Source organism: Oreochromis aureus, linkage group 3, assembly GCF_013358895.1.
Source record: "Oreochromis aureus strain Israel breed Guangdong linkage group 3, ZZ_aureus, whole genome shotgun sequence".
NCBI classification, from domain to species: Eukaryota; Metazoa; Chordata; class Actinopteri; order Cichliformes; family Cichlidae; genus Oreochromis; species Oreochromis aureus.
Window position 1 is genome coordinate 7,711,977 of NC_052944.1, and position 19,143 is coordinate 7,731,119.

Below are 19,143 nucleotides of genomic sequence, written 5' to 3' on the forward strand. Positions count from 1 at the left end.
AAACCCCTGACCTGGGGCTTCAGAAAAACACACACAGAGCAGTGATTAAACTTGCAGTGTGGTGATAGCTTGTGGCATTTCTCTGCAGCCTGCTGTTTTACGTGGGCCTTTGATGAAGGCAGGAATGGCTGGTTGTTTATTCTGTGTGACTCTACAGACATCTACTTCAGTTTTTCTGATCGAAGCATGTTTGTAAAAATAACTTTCGTACTTTGTTTTCAGTAGGAACAATTCCACAACTTAATTTAGTTCAAGGGGAAAAAGAAGAGAAATAGAGTGGACACGGATAGATTAGGACCAAACGCAAACTTGATCTATCCCAGTTACCATAGGGCGAGAGGGAACACCATGGACAGGTCACCAGTCTGATGGAGGACTAACACAGAGAGATAGGCAACCATTCACACTCACATTCACACTTATAGGCAATTTCGAATCACTAATGAACCTAACCCCACTAATTGCATGTCTTTGGACTGTGTGAGGAAGCCCTGTGTGAGGAAGACAAATGAAAATATTAATCTCAGTTTATCTTGGAATCAAGAAACAAAACAGCACTTGTGAAGTCTGTATTAGAAGAGAGCTGCTGTATAAAAGTGACGTTTTATTTCAAAGGAAACTAGCACCCTCGCGTTCATACAAAGATTTACAGTATCCACTTATTCATACTGAGATCTACAATATGTAGCCTGGAGCTTCCAATAATTGAATCTTCCAATATTAACAGAGTGTATGACATTGGCTATCAAGGTCATACAGGCATTTTAATGGGAACAGTATAATACAATAGACAGAGTTATGTTACAAGCTGTGTTAAAGCGTCCATGGAATTTTTAAAATTGAATTTTTAAATTACTGCAGCAGTGAGGTTTGTTGAGCCAATACTGTAAGAAAAGTGTCTGTGTGGCTCTTTATACTCACATAGGATGAACTGTAAGGAAGCTAAGGTTGTAGCTGGTGAGTCTAAATGACAATCTGTGTATTGTTCAATGGCACTTTATGCTGCGCACTTCACTAGAATCACTATAAACCAACTGACCTGGTGGCTCTTGGTATTTAGTGAAAAGTGTGGTCTTAAGTGTTAGACCGAATTACTGGCACATTTAAATAGCAAGTTGATTCTGGTAGCAGCTCTCTTCACAGCTAAATGCAACACGCTTCTAAGAGGACTACAGAGTCCTTGTACTGCAGCTCTTCTGCTAGTAGATTGACATGTTAAAGTGTGAAGAAGGATTTCATGATTTTGTACTTCCAGTAGATTTTTTTAACCTGTTTCATCCATGTTTAGAGGAACATTAACTATTGAAAAGGCAATAATTTAAGTGGGACTATCTCAGGGGCAGGAGGCTTTGATCAAAGAACAACAAAGCGTTGCTCAACAAGAAGTGCCCATTTAAGCAACATTGTCACTTGTCAGTTGCAATTGACAGAGATTTGGTTACTGTGGAAATGATAAAAACATGATCTTTATCTTTGACTGAAGCATTCCTTAAATTTCTCCACTCCACAGTGCTTTCAGTAAATGAGGTTTATTGTACCATGGTATGTCTTAAAGCTATTTCACTGGAGTGGCTGTGCCTTTTGTCACTTTGACAAATGACCTAGAAATTTTTATACACAATTTATTATGCACAGCAGAGAGTGATATACCCTGATGTGTGCACAAAAATCAGTATTTTGTTGTTTTCCTAATGTGGCACTATTATAAAAAGCTGACACCTTTCAAGATCAAATTAAATCTACTGTTATGCACATACACTTAATGAACTCAGTAGACAAAAATCTGAGGACTTTTCTACAGAATACTACATTTTTACTTCATGGCTATTCTCTCACCTGCAAGCTTTCATATAGCAGAAGCTTCTTCTCGGGACTGCAGAAGTTATTTCTACTCTGTGAGGATGCGGGTGGCCTCATGCTGTATGAAGCAGCTTAGAAGTCCTTCGCCCAATTACATATTCCCATATTTCTTGTGAGACCATTGTGTCTGTGTCCTTGATAGTTTATGTAAGCAATCCAAAACTGTGATTTTTATCTTTCTGTTATCCACAGGGAGGTACAGGGAGGTATCCTGGGGAGAATAAAACAACAACTAGTCTGTCTTTGTACTTAAGGGTCAGCTTGGAGACTCTTTGACAACACCTTATTTTTTATGAGTCAGAGACACTCTGACTGACTTTTTCCCCCTTAGGAGGCCAGCATAACTTTATTTTTGTTAAACTTTAAACTGTTACAAATTGTGAAAGTGAAAAACTTGTAAATCTCAGAACTGCAGTGGATTTGATTCGATTTACAGTGCAGTGGATAATCTTGTGGTGACAGTCACTTTGTCAGTTCTCCATTGTGGATATATGGTCCTTGTGTGAGATCTATCCATCCATCCATCCCTTTGCTTCCGCTTATCCTTTGCAGGGTCGCGGGGGTGCTGGAGCCTATCCCAGCTGTCATAGGGCGAGAGGCAGGGTACACCCTGGACAGGTCGCCAGTCTGTCGCAGGGCTAACACATGGACAACCATTCGCACTCACATTCACACCTATGGGCAAGCCGTAGTACCCGGAGGGAACCCACGCAAACACGGGGAGAACATGCAAACTCCACATAGAAAGACCCCGGCCTGATGGTGAAATTGAACTCAGGGCCTTCTTGCTATACAAGATATTTTTTTGAAATTCCTTTAGCAAATCTACAGTCTAGAATCTTTTACTATTTTCTTTGGAAGTGGCAGAAAATGTAGGAAAACTCTGGAATGTCATCGTTGGTGGGTTACTAGACATTTCTTTAATGAGTCAAAGGAAATCACTGAAAGCCTTATTTTAGCAAACCATGGATGTCGTGCTGACCCCAAACAGAGGAGCTTACAAGTTTTACTATTATGTAACACTAACCTGCTAAGTGTGGGATGCTCCAAAAAAAATCCACAATTTGCAGACAATTAAGAGACAGGATTTGTACTGTCTTCAGAATAAGTTGTGTTAACTTACTATCCCATTAGTGACTAAGTGAACTTGGTATTGTCCATACCACTGAATTATTTAAGGCACTATAGACAATTGTGACTTGTGTGACAAATGTGTTTTCACATATGTACAGCGTAGTCAGCACCCAGCGTTGTATGCAACCAAGCAAATATCCAATACAGTCACATTGTCCCATTACCAGAAGATTCCTGCTAATATTCTGATGCTTTTACAGCTAACAAGTGCACATTGTGTGCTGCCTTGAATGTGTTGCACTTGTGTGTTATTGTGTTATTCAGATGCATCAGAGAATATGTGGCGCTACCTAGACGCCTAAGTCCTGCATCGGATTACTGCTATGTTGAGAGAAAGACAGAAAGACAAAGATCAATGAGCTTCATGGAATTATTCATCAATTCACTTTAACCTTTGTGTGTGTGTATGTGTGGTGTTGTGCTATGTTGTGATTGATCATTGCTGGATTGCTGGCTGACAAATGTTGGTCACATTTCTGTGTATGGATTTAAAATATACTTTAACAGGGTCTGCAGTATCTTTGTGCACTTACGCAAGCTGAAGAAAAACAAAATGTTTTTATTCCCGTTCTAACCTTTTCTTCAGCCGCATCAAAAAGCTAACTCCACCCTCTCTCTTCCTGTTTTTATATCCTTGTTTTCCCTTCTTTCTTCGTTTCCTTTACCTTCTCTCTTGTTTCTTTACTCATATTCTATGCCCCTCTGCCCCTTCTTCTCCTTTAGCCCTTTTGCCCTCTTTTGTCTATTTGATGTCATTTCCTCATGTCTCCTCCATCCTCCTTTTACCACTTATCTCTTTCATGTCCTTCTTGACTTGTCTACTTCCTACCTTTTCAGTCTTTTTATTTCGCATGTTCTATTTTCTCCCCCTTTCTTTTCTTTCCCTTTCTCTCTTCTTCCATTTCCTTTGTATCTCGTAGACTCCACCTTTCCCCTGTGACTGAACTAATTAACCAGATTCACATTATGTGTCATGCTTTTCTGAAGCAGTTTCAAAGAAGGACCTTAAATGGGTTAGACTAGTGATTTTTTTGTCTGCTGGCAATTCTCTGCTGTAGACTGGAGGAAAAATGCTGTGATGAAAGAGATTTTCTTCAAGTTGCACTTCCCTGGGGATCACTAATCCTGAACATCAGCGTTAGGGTGCAGTGCTTTGTCTTTGTCTGAGTTCTACTGGGTGTCCAGAAGAGGTTTTACTATATGCTCATGAGGACCACACTTGGATAGCAATGTACTCACTTAAGATCTAAATATTGCTATGCTAAATAACCCCACCCCTAATTACATGCTCTTAAAGTGGAGGATGTTCCCCGTATTAATATGCATATATAATGCATATATATATATATTATATATATATAATAAAAAATAAACAAACACTAAGAGCCAAGGTAATAAAAATTTTTTTTTAATATTTAAAAAAAGATTTTTTGTATGCCTTCTATTCAAAATAAATTATTTTAACCAGTGATATGAATTAAAATAAAGCTTTAAAGGTACAGTGTGGAGAATCTCACTGTTAGATCTTGGTAGATTGCAGTCAACTGATTTCTTTGTATTAGGGTGCAGTAAATATTCCTCCTGACTGTCTAACTGTCTAATTAATTATATTTTACTCCTGCACAGTTGGCGTGGAGCACCCGTAATTTCATTGCATATGTGCAAGGACAATAAAGGACTATTGTTATATTTTATTTCTTATTCTATTTGTTAGAAAAGAAGAAAAGGTGAAAGAAAATAGGTTTTTATGCCTCCCAATTAAAATGCATAATCCCAGCTATGGTGGCTGCTCTAGGACAAACGTGTTTTAGTCAGGTCTAAGGAGCTTAGAAAGAAAAGCATCTGGACTTCTTTAAGTTGCGTCTTCAAGTAACTTAAAGAAGTCCAGACACTTTTCTTTCCAAGCTCCTTAGACTACGATGACCTGGATGACTGAGAATCTTCACAGACATGATGTGTTTTAGTCAGCCAAGAGTGATCAAAAACATTAAATTTGTACCGTACTTCATAAGGGTCATGGCAAGCTGCTTTCCATTTCCTCACAACAGATGTACCCAGGCAGTCTGTTTCTACTGTTGTTTGTATATATTGCATATATAAAAAGTTTTTGTTACAATATATTTTAACATATTTGAATAATATCATCACTTAGTAAATAAATCGGGAATAAAAAACAGACATTTGTCAGTTAAAGATTTTGTGGTATTTGTTATTTTTTACCCCAGAGTCACCTAGAAAAAATCTGTCATACATTTAATTTAATTTAATATTTAAATTCTCTCGTGGCTCAAGAGTTGGGAGTTCGCCTTGTAATCGGAAGGTTGCAGGTTCGAGCCCCGGCTCGGACAGTCTCGGTCGTTGTGTCCTTGGGCAAGACACTTCACCCGTTGCCTACTGGTGGTGGTCAGAGGGCCCGGTGGCGCCAGTGTCCGGCAGCCTTGCCTCTGTCAGTGCGCCCCAGGGTGGCTGTGGCTACAACGTAGCTTGCCATCACCAGTGTGTGAATGTGTGTGTGAATGGGTGAATGACTGGATATGTAAAGCGCTTTGGGGTCCTTAGGGACTAGAAAAGCGCTATATAAATACAGGCCATTTACCATTTACCATTTAAATGTAACTTATAAGGCATGCTGCATATATAGTCGTCTTTAGCCATTTACATAAAACACTATTAGCATCTTGTCATGTTGGTCCATCTTAGCCACTGTATTTAAGATGGTTGGCAACATGGCTGCTTCCACTAATAGATACCCGCTGATATGTATTTCTAATTAATTAATTAAATTTATGAGAATTCTTCAATTTGTTTGAAGATGTAATTATACACTAGTCAGTATATATTCACGACATTCTTCTTTTTGAGTGCTTTCTTTATTAACTTTATTATTTTTTAATAACCTCTTTATTATATATCTATATCTTAAATTGATTTCAGTTTCTCTTACTTTATTATTTTGCTTTTAATTGGCCTCTTACCAACTACTCGGTTGGGTTTAGCTGCTCCTCACAACATTAACCCTCCATGTTGAAAAATAATTCATACCCACTTCATTTCAAAGTGAAGTCAAGCATCCCTGTGTGATGAATTGAAAGTGTTGACTATCATTGTAACTTCATGCTAACAAAAAAGGAAAAGAAAAAAAGCAGTTAGAATGCACTTAGTAAACGGAAACAAATATTTCTTTTAAAAAGGAGAAACTTGACACAGCAAATTGATAAGTATAACATGGCTTTATTGCCCTTAAACAGGGTTTGCCTACTCTATGTTAGTGCCAGTAGCAGCTCTTGTGTGGTTATTAAAGCAGGGAAGAAAAAGAGGTCAAGAAACATTTGCTGTAGTGAGCTGGTTTTAGATTGCTCCTCCTCTGGCCTTCATCTGTCCATCCCTTCTTCACTCATTGTCATTCGTTACAGCTTTGTTTTCACTTCCACTGAAAAGCTGGAGCTGACAGGGTGTACTCTCTCTAGCATTGGATATATAATCTGATGGGTGTTTCCCCATGTTTAGATGCACTAAAACACACAAGTGCACACTACAAACAGCAGCTTTCCATCAGTGGAGGTTTCAGTTTATATTCTCTCCTGCACTGTTTATCACATTTCGGTTGCAGAACTAAATATCACTGATATACAGTTGACTCGGCATGTCAGTTGAACAAAAATCTATCTACAGTCGACCAAAGAGACTGCTGAACAACCCTGCAACCCAGATTAGAGAGATTGTGACCTTGGAAATTAAGATGCTAAATGGTATCACTAAATTTCTGCCCATTCATCCACTTTAACAGATACAGACTATAGATATCTAAATTCCAATATACAGATACACAAAATAATAAATATTGGGTTATCTTGTATGCTGTATCCAGGTAGACTTGACTTAAAACTAAAATTCCATGGGAAATCTTAACAGGCACTTTGCTAACTATGGATTATTACACAGTCTGTAAAAACCCCTGATCCTGATTAGGGATTTTGGCTTGGGTGTGAAGCCCACAGATTTCTAACTATCTGCACTGTAATTTGGATTCATGGACTTTAAATGCCATTTTTGTATTCACCAGGATTTTCAGTTGTGTTTGCAGAGTATTTGTACATCGTCAAGCACATTTTCAGTTTGTCGTACTAAAGTTTTTTTGTGTTACAAGAAATTTAAATAAAAACTTTGCCCACTAGGGAGTGACACTATTTCTTTGGATGGACTACTGGACAGAGCGACATGTTAAAACTTAAACTTTCAATCATTTATAAAATTTGAAAACTTGTAATTTAAGTTTGTTAATCATGTGTCACGATAAAAGGACAACGCACTCAGAACATTTTCAGTTGTTTTCCCTGACGTTTCCTGTTAAGACCCTGTCTAGTGAAACTTGACACTTCCTGGAGATGTTACACATTAAAACAGTTGCAGAGCTAGGTCACTCTTGTAGTAAGCCATATTTCTTGTGTTTGTTTGTTTTTTTTCTCCTTTCATCTTGTCCCCACAAACTGACCACACATTTGTCTTAATGTCTTGCAGCTTGGAGGGAAGGACATGTTTTGGGTTTCTAAAGGGGAACTACTTTTTGCTTAGTGCAGTTTAACTCATCTTTATAAATGGGAGTTGGACTTTGAATAAGCAGCGATGGTGCATTGCAGAGGCACACACACACACACACACATGGTTGCTTGCACACATATTTACAGACAGAAAGAAGGAGGTTCTATGATCCCTCAGTGGGCTTTCTTGTGGCATTATCCTTTATCTGCCCCTCCAGTACCCCCAGTTTTATAGTCATCTAAACCTTTGATGTGAAGCTCTTTATGATAGCACAGTTCACTTTAGTGCTGTGAGCTAGTCAGGTATTAACCTCCGGTATACTGACTATTAGAGTTACAGCACTGCAGCATAGAGAATTAAATACTTGTTCATATGTGATATAATTGGTTACAAATCTAGGAAAATGCAGAAAGTTAAAGTCAAGGTCAAGGTCTCAGTTCTTTCCATGTCTTCTCTGCGTACCTGCTGTCAAAGAGTGGCTCTTGTGTATTACTACATTTTAGTAACTTGTTTGTAGCAAGCTTTATATATTCACTGCTTCACTGAGTAAATGGGTTAAATGCAGAGAGGAATTTCCCCACAGGGATCAATAAAGTATACATTATTACATTATTATTATTATAATTATATACACTAACTGTGAGTGGCATAAAAATGTATATATCCCAGTGAAGTCAACCAACTGAACTTTGAATCCTCCACGTTTCAGTGTTTTATCTGCTACCATTTTGTTTTTGGAATCAGAAGTGATCAAATTTGGACAACATGGTGAGGTCCTAGGCTAATATCTTTTTCACTTTTACCGAGCAATGTGGCTGAAGTGCACAAACAAACTCAACCAGCGGTTTTAATACTAAACTACTGTATAGTACTTTCCCCCTCACACACAATGACACTGTGCCTTTGTCTATAGCAGCTATCTGCTTTCAAACCTGTATTCTGTGTTTTACTGCTTGCCATTTTTCTAATATCGTTTTATCTTCCTTTGTAAAATTAGCGACTCTGCTTCCAGCGAACCTATCCATAATTGTGACTGATCATATATAGCCGTCCCTTTTCATGTGAGCCTGCAGGGGAAACCCTCGGCTATTTTAGTGAAATGATAAAAAGCTTTGTGTGGCTGCTTATCCTGATTGCTGATTGCAATCGGGATAGGGTAGGATTGCAATAACAGATATCAGATACCCAAAAATGGTATGATAAACTGGATTCATAGCCCCCAAAAGAATGTCCAGCTATGTTGATCATACTCAATGCGTTCTCATTAGCAGTCCTGAGGCAAGTATTTAAGAAGCCAAAGATAGACTTTAGTGCAGTTGGTTAGCAGAAAGAGTTGAGCTTAAGCAAATCCAAAGAAATGGATTTCTCTTGCTGTTATAACTTCTGTTATGTGAAGATTTTCATTGAACCCACTCCAGAAAGTAAAAGTTTATGAAATGCATCTTTCATACCTTGAAGGATTTTTGTACTTGCACGGGATGTTTTGGGCCAAATGCAGTCAGTGAGTTATCTAGAACTAGAAAGAACTGCTATAAAGCAGTAGTTTTGAACTAAGGAAATTTCTAAGTTAAATGAAAAAAGTGAACATGAAAACACGTTTTGGTGAACATCAGCCACTACATTTATGGACTTCTATGATTTATGTAAATCGGATATGTGTTTGTTGGTTTGAACACCTGAAGCAAATGAATAAATGAAGCAAATAAAAATGTTAAGATACTATATCTAAATAGTAATTCACCCAAAGTATCCTTATAGCCAATCCAGGCAATAACTCTCCACTTAGGAAAGAAAGGATAGAGAGTTTCTCTGTACCTAAGATGTTTTATGTAAATTTTAAGTCTATGCAGATATCTGCCTTCTTGCCTTTCAGCACTTTATCCTGCCAAAGCTACAAAAGACGCCACAGGCTGAGCTGTTTCTTCTTTCTTCTTTCATTTTTATGTGAAAGAAGAATCAACTTTTGGACATTTTTATTTTGTTGCTGTGTTTGTTCTCTTGTTGATGCAGTTGCTTTTTAAAGATTTATATCAGTGCCCTGGCCGCCACTTTTACAGTGAAGATTGCTGAAATTTTTTTGTTTTTATTTTAAAGTTAAACCCAGTGTGCCGGTGTTCTCTGTTGGATGGGTAAAGATCAGAATGATTCTTTTTCTTTCAGTATCTTTTTTCTGCATAAAGTCCTATGACAAAACTGTGAAGTTGCATTTTTGTTATCTTATCTGGAATTCTGATCCTTATAAATGTCATTATGTGTCTGTATATTGTGTTGTGGCTTTATTATTTTGGCTTATTTGGATGCAGCAGCACTTTCTGTCTTGGTCTCCCTTTGAATTTGTTGTAGATGCCACTTGGCAGAGGCGGTACTGGATGATTTGCAATGCAGATATTGTGTATTTTCTCGCATAAACACAGACACACAAGCAGTGCCTGCTGCTGAGTCACATGGCACAGTCCACCATACACACTGTTGCCCTGAAGCTTTCTACCATTTACTGAGCTCCAGTGATGACCCATCACAGCTTCAAAAGACAGGGAAAGAAAGAAGGCAGCTTTAAAAGATATGTGAGTAAAAATAAAGCCAACGTTAGAGAAGAAATGAGGCCACACTAAATGCTCAGTATCTCTGGCACATGTCTCTGCTCACTGACAGGCAGCTTAGTTGTTACGCCGTGCTCTGGTACATCTTGTCTTTTATTTTTGGTACTTTTTTAAAACCTCTTCTGTGGGCTCAAGCTGGTCTGGTTTGACAGGCATTCACCTGTCATGTCAAGGATTTGAATGCATGCTGTGCTTGTCCTCAGTGTACAGTACCAAGGTTCAAGTGACATTCGTTGTTTTTAAGCTAATGCTGAATACTCTTAAAAGGTTGATATGCTGCAGTACGGGGGAGTATCAAGCAGGAGACTATAGGTTAGCTCTAACATGCTGGTTGATGTTAGCAAGATGTTGAGAATGTTCACCATGTGGCTGTAAGATGTTAGCATGCTAAATTTGTTAATTAGCACTTCACATGATGCTCATGGGAATGCTGTCAGTTTTGCAAGCATAATGTCATCAACCAGAGGGGTTAGATAATGTCCTCAGGTCAGAAGAGTGAAAACAACACTGTAGAGTAAAACACTAAGGTGCTGTTGTAGCTGTAAAGGCAGAGGTAATAATGAGAGTTCTTCTGGGGAACTGAACAGAACATTTTTATTTCATTTAATTGGTGCACTTTTCATGAATACAGTGCCTTCACAGGCACAAATTTTTACAATTTCATTGTGCCATTGTGACATCACCTATTGTGCTTTTGGACTCCTAGTTTTGAAGCTTTTTACCATGAATGTTTCGGTGTTACCATGTTGGTTATTTGAACCCAGAATTTAGGATAAAAGCGATAACTCTAAGTTATCTGCTAATGCCAGTTAGCTTGTTTAGCAAGTTGCAATCATAAACTCGGTCCAATGCCAAAAAAGTCACACTGATTTATTATAGGAGAACCGTTAATGTTGCTAACTGTCACAACATTTCGCTCAGATCATTTTATCTTGACCTTTCGATGGTGCAAATATGTAAAGTCAAGTCTAGAATATCACCAGAGAAGACTCAGACCATTAAAAATGCCTGTCACTATTGCAAATTAAGAACTCAGATCCAAGATGTTAAGGTGTTTTGAAAAATCTTCATTAAACTCTTAAGAAACGTTAACTTAAGAAAAGTTATTATTCAATTTCAGTTTTCTTTAAGTATCACCAAATCACAACAGCAATTGTCTCAAGGTGCTTTATATTGTAAGGTAAAGACCCTACAATTATACAAAGAAAACAGAGAAACCCCCAACAATCATATGACCCCTTGTGAGCAGGCACTTTGGTTACAGTGGGAAGGAAAAACTCTCCAACAGAACTAGGCTCAGGGAGCGGCGTCCGCGACCAGTTGGGCGTGTGTGAAGTGCCTTAATGGAGTGATACAGTACTATGAGGTTTTTAAGATAAGATAGGACCTGATTATTCAAGTCCTTATATGTGTAGAGAATGATTTTAAATTTGATTCTGGATTTAACAGGGAGCCAATGAAGAGAAGCCACTATGGCCGAAATATGCTCTCTCTTTTTACTCCCTGTCAGTACTTTTGCTGCAGCATTTTGGATTAGCTGAAGGCTTCTCAAGGAGTTTTTAGGACATCCTGATAATAATGAATTACAGTAGTCCAGCCTAGAAGTAATAAATGCATGAACTAGTTTTTCAGCGTCACTCTAAGACAGGATGTTTCTAATTTTAGAGATATTGTGCAAATGGAAGAAAACAATCCTACATATTTTATATATGCATAATATGGACATTGATGGACACATCCTGATAAAAAAAACAACTCCAAGATTCCTCACAGTGTTACTGGAGGCCAAGGTAATTCCATCCAGAGTAAAAGTTATTATGATAATGGCAGAATATTCCTCTCAAATCGTCTGGTTCAGTTGTATTATAAATGCCTGGCTTAGTACCTAATGAGTGATTACTTAACCTCTGAGGAAATGGCCATTGTTTTATGTAGGCCCAGAACATGGAGAGGGTCCAAATTTCTTACCATTACCCTAAGGTGACCCTACACCTGCTGAATAAAGAATGACCTCATTGTTTCTTTACACTGTGCATACATTGTTCAGTTATATCACGCAACTATTATGTTTTGGCAGTAAGTATTGTTTATGAAGCATCATTCAGAGAGTTAAGTCACGCTACACGTTGTCAGTCATTAAAAAGTGTTTATGCAAGTCAGGCAGGCAAAAGTTGCAGATCACCATCTCAATACATTTGATCTAAGTTGTCCTTAATTAGCAATAGTGCTAGCTAAATGCTAAGTTTACATTATTTATCCATTTATTTCTCTGTACAGTATATTAGCTCTGTCCCTATGTGTCTGTATTTAAAGCTGTAAAGCAATAAATCCTTATTTGGATATTGATTAGATATCAGGTCAGATTAACTGGGGGAGCTAAAGGCAGTTTCCAAATTTCAGAAAATACTCAGCCGTCAAATATGAAATCAAGTCATTTTGCTAGGTCTGTTGATTACATCATTCTGCAAATGTTTTATGAAAATGACCAAAGAATCAATCCATACAGCCTGGTAAACTTTATGAACCAACTGTAATCTTCTCTTAAATGGTTGGAAATTTGCTATAATATTCTTTTTTCTTTTCTGCGACTGATTTTATAGAAAGTTAGCTAAAATATAAACTTTTGATTCTCATACATTTTCCAGTAAAGCACAGAGTTTCTGTCAGCATATAGCAAGCCTAATTAGAACTGAAACTCAGCCCTGGAACCTTTTTGTTTATGCAAAAGCTGAAACTTGAAATCCATCTTATTAGCCTTTGTTAGCACTTCTACACATATAAAAGTTGAGTATTCTATTACAGTACCTATGAACCTATATAGCATGTTATCTGTATGTATTGTTATAACTGACTGATTGATACTCTTTGATTTAACTTTTAAATACATGGCACAGTACCTAACCCCTCATTTTCACTACTCTTGTGTACATCTTCAGAAAATTTTGTTCTTCATTGGACCTGTAACACTGGTGCTGCATCAAATGCTGCAATAGTAATAGTGTAATAGTGTGTCTTTTTTTATTTGTCAGGTCAAACTTGAAAATGTAACGTTACTCCTACAGAGACTGATGAGATCACAACATCAACATCACTTTACCGCTGACTGGTAAAGTGATTAAATGGTAAATGGACTGGTTCTTATATAGCGCTTTTCTACTCTGTCTGAGCACTCAAAGCGCTCTACACAACTAATTCATTCACCCAATCACACAAGCACTTCTTCTAAGCTCTAAGTGCTCTATCTAACATTCATACACATTCACACTCCGATGGATGCATCGGAGAGCAACATGGGGTTAGTATCTTGCCGAAGGATGTTTGGCATGCAGACTGGAGCAGCCTGGGATCGAACCACCGACCTTCTGGTTAGTGGCTGACCTGCGCTGCCACCTGAGCTGCAGCCACCCCATTAACATTCATTATCTTGATACGATGCAATGTTCTGCTTGGAAGTCTTTGTCTGGATCCCGGAGGTTACTTTGATGTACCATCTACCTAAACATTGCTGTAAACAATCTTGACATATCAGATGTTTTGGTGGCTGGAAGGGGACCATCACAGACAGTATGCTGTGGATGATCAATGTACAATAGTTGGATATGAACAATGGACTGCTCATTATTTTATTTGCTTTTTAGCAACAAAGCATAATAAAAACAATGCCTTTGATCTAACACTGTGGAGTTGTGTGACACCACAACACTGCTTAACATGTTAGACTCTAGGTGTAATTATGAACTTATAACAAATAATAATTAAATCAAATAATAATAAAACAAGATGATTATTTATATTTTCCTTCCTGAAATTATGTTACTTTTGTAATTGATCTCTTAATACTAAGTAAGTGTTAGTTTAATCTGCAGGAACAGTTATGGAAAAAGAATTCTGGACATTTTTTGTATTACCAACCTAAGAATATGTGGGGAATAATATAAGAATAAATACTGTTTTGTTAAATATCACCTTTTACCACCAAACAGGCTGAAAACCAGTTAGCTTATCACTGAGCTGTCAGAAGCTATTTTGGTGTGTACTGGAAAGACTGGGACACACCCAGTGACAGATTACCATTCAGAGGTGTCATTCTCTTAAACGTCCACATGCTTCTATTTATAACAGATAGCTGCAATACCTCAGAGAGGTGAGAAAGAGAGGGAGAGAGAGAGAGTCTTATGACCTACTGCTCATTCCACAGATAGTGACGGACAGCATGCTCACTCTGTGCTTCCATCTGTAATTTCACCAGAGCTGCAGCGTGTTCAGAGGATGTGTCGCAACACTGTCAGTGTACTCTGAACAGATTTCTGGGATTTTGTCTGTAATTATTATCAGCAAAGGACGGAACAGTATATCGCATTTGGAACAGCTGAGTGACAATGCCAGAGGAGAAAGGTAATAATTACCTTTAATATCCTTAAATGAGCTGTTTGTGACGTGTTCACCTGCTGGTAACAGAATTGATTTTCTTTAATAATCACTTACCTTTTAGCAACACCGCTATGCATCACTCACATACTAAATACTATCTTTTTTTTACTTTAATAACTGCAAGTCAGACATTAAAACATAATTTTTAAGTTAGCTCTCGATACAGGGTGTTTGTGTAGGAATATATGTGCGTCTATGAAAGTGAACTTTGAATACAACCAAGCCGCCCTCATGTTATGCAATCCTGATCTGGAGCTTAGGGCACTTTCTCTTTGAATGTGAATGTGAACGACAACAAGCCTGTGGCAGCAAGCTGAATGCTTATACTGCAGGTTGATATGCTGCCTGCCTGCAACATCCCTGGCAACAACACTGTTGTCTTGGTCCATTTCCTGCATCTCAAGCTCTGGGACATTAGCCATTTGGGCTGCTTACAAAGGTATGAGGGCAGGTTGCTAAGAAGAAATACCTATAATAATTCCAATACTTATTTACAGTGTTTTTGGTATTATACCAAATTATGGGGTTGTCATCTTTTAATGGTTTATTGTGTAAAACATCTACTAATATTCCCATGTCTCTATGATGACTTATAGTTTGCGGTGAGAGATCAAAACAAGCTTGTCTGCACAGTAGTGTGATAAATTACACGTTTATATTAATAGATGATTTGAATATATAAAATTTAAAATTTAGCAGCAAAGAAAACAGAGCTAAAGAGGCTTCTTATTCATTGTTGAGTTCAATGAAACAAAGTGAGCTTGCATTGTGTGACTTTTCTTCGTCAGGATTTTATATAAAATTAGCTAAATTCAAGTAATAAGTGCTGCATATTTATCTTTTAATAACAAGCATCGGAAACACGACACATTTTCAGAAGTATTATTTACAAAAAACAAAAACAGAACTCGTTATAAGCATGGCCAGCTCTGAAATAGCATGAAGATTTTGGCTCCCTGTAACTGGCTTGTTGAGTTTAAGCCAATTTAAACCCGATACTGTATGTTATTATGTAAGGTAATATGACATGACTAGAATATTTTGTTTGTTCGTGTTTTTGTAGCTGTAGCTATCACATAAATGTCATGAAGTTAAAATAAGATGCAAAAACATAAAATACTACTACATTATCTCAGTACAACAAAGCTTAAGTACTGGAGTAAATATAGTTTTCATTACTGACCTCCACCCAGTTGGCTGTAAAAAGAAGCCTTACTGCCGTTCCTCATAAACACCCTGTAAATGTCTCCTCCTCTCCACTGCCCACTTTTCAAAATTCATCTAAAGCGTGTTGCTTTGTAAATACAGAAGCATGACTTTTTTGTATAAAGCTGCATTGCCATCACAGTGTGACAAAGCTTGTTAAGTTTGGTGGTGAGGGTACACACCCAGCCACACACACACACACACACACACACACACACATTTTCATGTGCTTCTATTATATACATATATTCTGAAGACATGTACACAAGAATGCACAACAAATATGAGAGGTAAACACTGAGTCAGTAGGAACAGACATACACTCTACTCTAGACTGTGTCTCAGTCCCCACCAAGGACAGTGTATCCTGGATGTGTGATGTAATGGTTGGCTTGCTCTCAGCAGTCGCAACGACGCCTGTCAGTATTCCAGACCTGCCAGTAAACAAACCATCTGTGTGTTGGTCGCCTTACTAGCACTACTATGACATTTCATAATAAGAAATAAAACCAGAAATGACAAAGGTCAAATAAAGCTGGTGTTATTCTAATGTTATTCTAATGTTCTGTCACAATCTGCCCAGACCAAAGTGTCTCACATGTTAGTAACCAGTATGTGCAAATCACTCTAAACCTCACTGGTTCCCATTGAAAATATAAATCTGTAAAATGTGTCAAAATGTGCATTTAAAAAAAAGGCTTACTACTTTTAGATAACAAGTAGAAAATAGCACATTTATTGAAGACTGTTTTCAGCAGTGTATAAATATAAATGTAGTGAGCTAGTAAGGTGTATGTGGGATGTGACTCACTGACTTGTTTTTAATAGCTTTCTTACAACAATGGAGCTCTATCACATGGGCCTTAGATAAACATAAGAGCAAAGTTTAAGTCATTGGTAAAAATATAAATCTGCATTTCTTAATAAAAGTCAGTGTTTTTTCTTGTATTCAGTCTGTTGATGCCAACTAAATACCGACACAGTAGTATTACTTGTGGTAGTATTACTGTATCCAAGCACTTGTAGGAAACAGTATTAGCATTCTGTATGTTTCTTTCAACTTGATAAAAAATTGCTTAAATCTACTTTCAGTTTGGTTTTGGTCTCCACCGAGTCCCCGAGAAAAGATCTGGTTCTTTAGATACAAATTAGTCTGCTATGTTTAAGTACAGCTGTCTGCTGGACAGTGTGCCATAAAAGCACAGACTAAAACAGTGATCAGTCTTACTTCACTTTAAACATACAGTTTGTGTATCTCAGTGACCCTTGAAATTAAAGTTATAGCTCTCTCCTTTATATGGTGGTTTAAAAATAGCTTTTAAGATTTGATCCATAATGACTGCTGAGTTGTTAGACTGTTTCTTGATTGGTTCTAGAAGGTTTTTGATTTCACTCAATGTTCTTTAAAAAAAAGAAATCCTGTCCTGTTCGGCACCTTCTGCAAGGGGGTGTTAATAAAAGGATAGAGTTGATGTACTTTATGTTCTTTCATTCTCAATAGACCCCGTCTTGTCAATATTATCAAAGAAATATTAAGTATTTGTTTTAAATTGTTGTCTCAATCAACACATGGTCAACTATGGTAATTAGTGCTTTTAAATTCTGTTACAATGAAATTGTATAGTAAGAGGTGAATCATGTGTGATTGAGATCAGTGTGCACACTCAGTGACTATGTTTACATTCGTGCAGTTCAATGTAGAGTTGTCCTGTGGATGGTGATAATGGGTTTGAGTCCAACTACTGCTCCCTTCTCAAACACAGCTTCAGGCTGTGACCATAATTTATCCTTCCTTTATCCTAACTCTTTCATCCTGTCCAGACTTCTCTTTTTATTCCTCCCTAATCAGCTTAATTGCTGATGAACAGTTCACATATGAGTATACTGTGTACACCTATACTCTGATCTGCTGAGCAGTTTAGTGACTGCTGAAGTGATCAAAAAGCTCTCCAGTGGCTGGACCACTAGGATGGATGAGATTCTTCGAGTTCCTAAAGGCTCTGGATGTTGTAGCGCTGTCTTGGTTGCCTCTACAGAATTGAATGGGAATCGAAGACAGTGCCTCTGGATTGAAAGACCAGCAGGTTGTCTGCCAATCAAGGATCCCTTCTGTTATCAATAATTACATATTTTCTAAAAGTAAATATTTAATTGGATACCTGTGATTATTATTATGTCTTTGTTACAGCACATCAGCTATCTGTGGGCAGTCCCTGGTACGTCTTTCAATATAGTTTGCTTTTATAGACAGTAAAAAAAATCAGACAACACAGTACAGGACACAATAGATATATATAAAGATCTAAATATATATAGATAGATATATCTATATCTATATCTAGATATATATGTATATATCTAGATATAGATAGATAGATATCTATCTATAGATAGATAGATAGATAGATAGATAGATAGATAGATAGATAGATAGATAGATAGATAGATAGATAGATAGATTAGTAGATTATTCACTGACTCTGTGAGATATTCCTCTTTAAGAACTTTTTTTTTCAACTGCAATAGCCTTCAGGTTCATACTGAAGACATATGAGGGCAAGAAAACTGACCTCAGCTGTTTAAGGTCAAAGTCATAAAATGGGAGATGGAACCTTTAGACAAGCTGGAAGTATGCTAAAAAGCTTACATATAGTTTACATATAGTGTGCTGGTTACCTTGTACTGTTTTATACTGAGGCAAATTCATGGACATATTACAGTGCAGCCTCCTGCAGTAACACATGGGATCATATCAGTGGGTTGTGTCATCCACGTGGAATAACTATTCACTGAGCCAGCTGTCACAGGAAGGGCAAAGAATCATATGCTCTCACACAAAGGCCACATTCAGATGAAAACATAGTAGTTGCCTATTCTTTCTCTGCTTTGGGCCATTATGGAGGTTTATGACTGCTTAAATAATGTCCTGGTGGTTATTCTGGTTACTTGAATAATACATAGCATTATGAAAACTGGTAGTCAGCACTTGCACTTTTCTGTTTGCCTTAACTAAGCCAGCAAAAGTATTCTGGTGTCATCTGCCAGAGAGGTTGAAGGTCTGCTTTTTGTAGTGTTTGACCTCATGGTCAGAGATTCAGTGCCGCACGGGTCAGGTTGCAGGCATCACTGCACAGGTGGATGTGACGGCTTAAAGTGGGAAAAATCCTAAATCATAATGTCTGACTAAATTCAAAAAACTGCATGTTCCTCTTTTTACCACTGGGGTTGTATTCAGTGAACTTTGCCAATGACGCTTGCCTTGCGTCTTTTTCTTGGCTTCTAACAAGGGTGAGATAATGGAGGGAGTGTTCTGTTAGGGTGAAGGACAGGAAACTCTTTAGCAATGAAGTAATGGCAATTTCAAGGTAAAGCA

The 19,143-nt window shown here is 37.6% G+C and overlaps 1 protein-coding gene across 10 annotated transcripts in view; it reads left to right on the top strand.

Annotated features, from left to right (window-relative positions):
- Positions 1-19,143, top strand: part of ablim2 (actin binding LIM protein family, member 2) — a 91,291-nt gene that overhangs the window by 7,412 nt on the left and 64,736 nt on the right. For 3 of the 10 annotated variants that reach the window (XM_039609288.1, XM_039609287.1, XM_039609289.1), the window contains exon 1: positions 14,324-14,528. The exons of 1 other annotated variant lie outside the window; for it this stretch is intronic. In XM_039609288.1, coding sequence (XP_039465222.1) covers positions 14,513-14,528 — 16 coding nt within the window. In that variant the 5' untranslated portion in view covers positions 14,324-14,512. Of the gene's footprint in view, positions 1-14,321; positions 14,529-19,143 lie in introns of those variants that run through there. 6 more of the 10 variants (XM_031728228.2, XM_031728230.2, XM_031728233.2 and 3 more) reach the window with 4 other exon arrangements.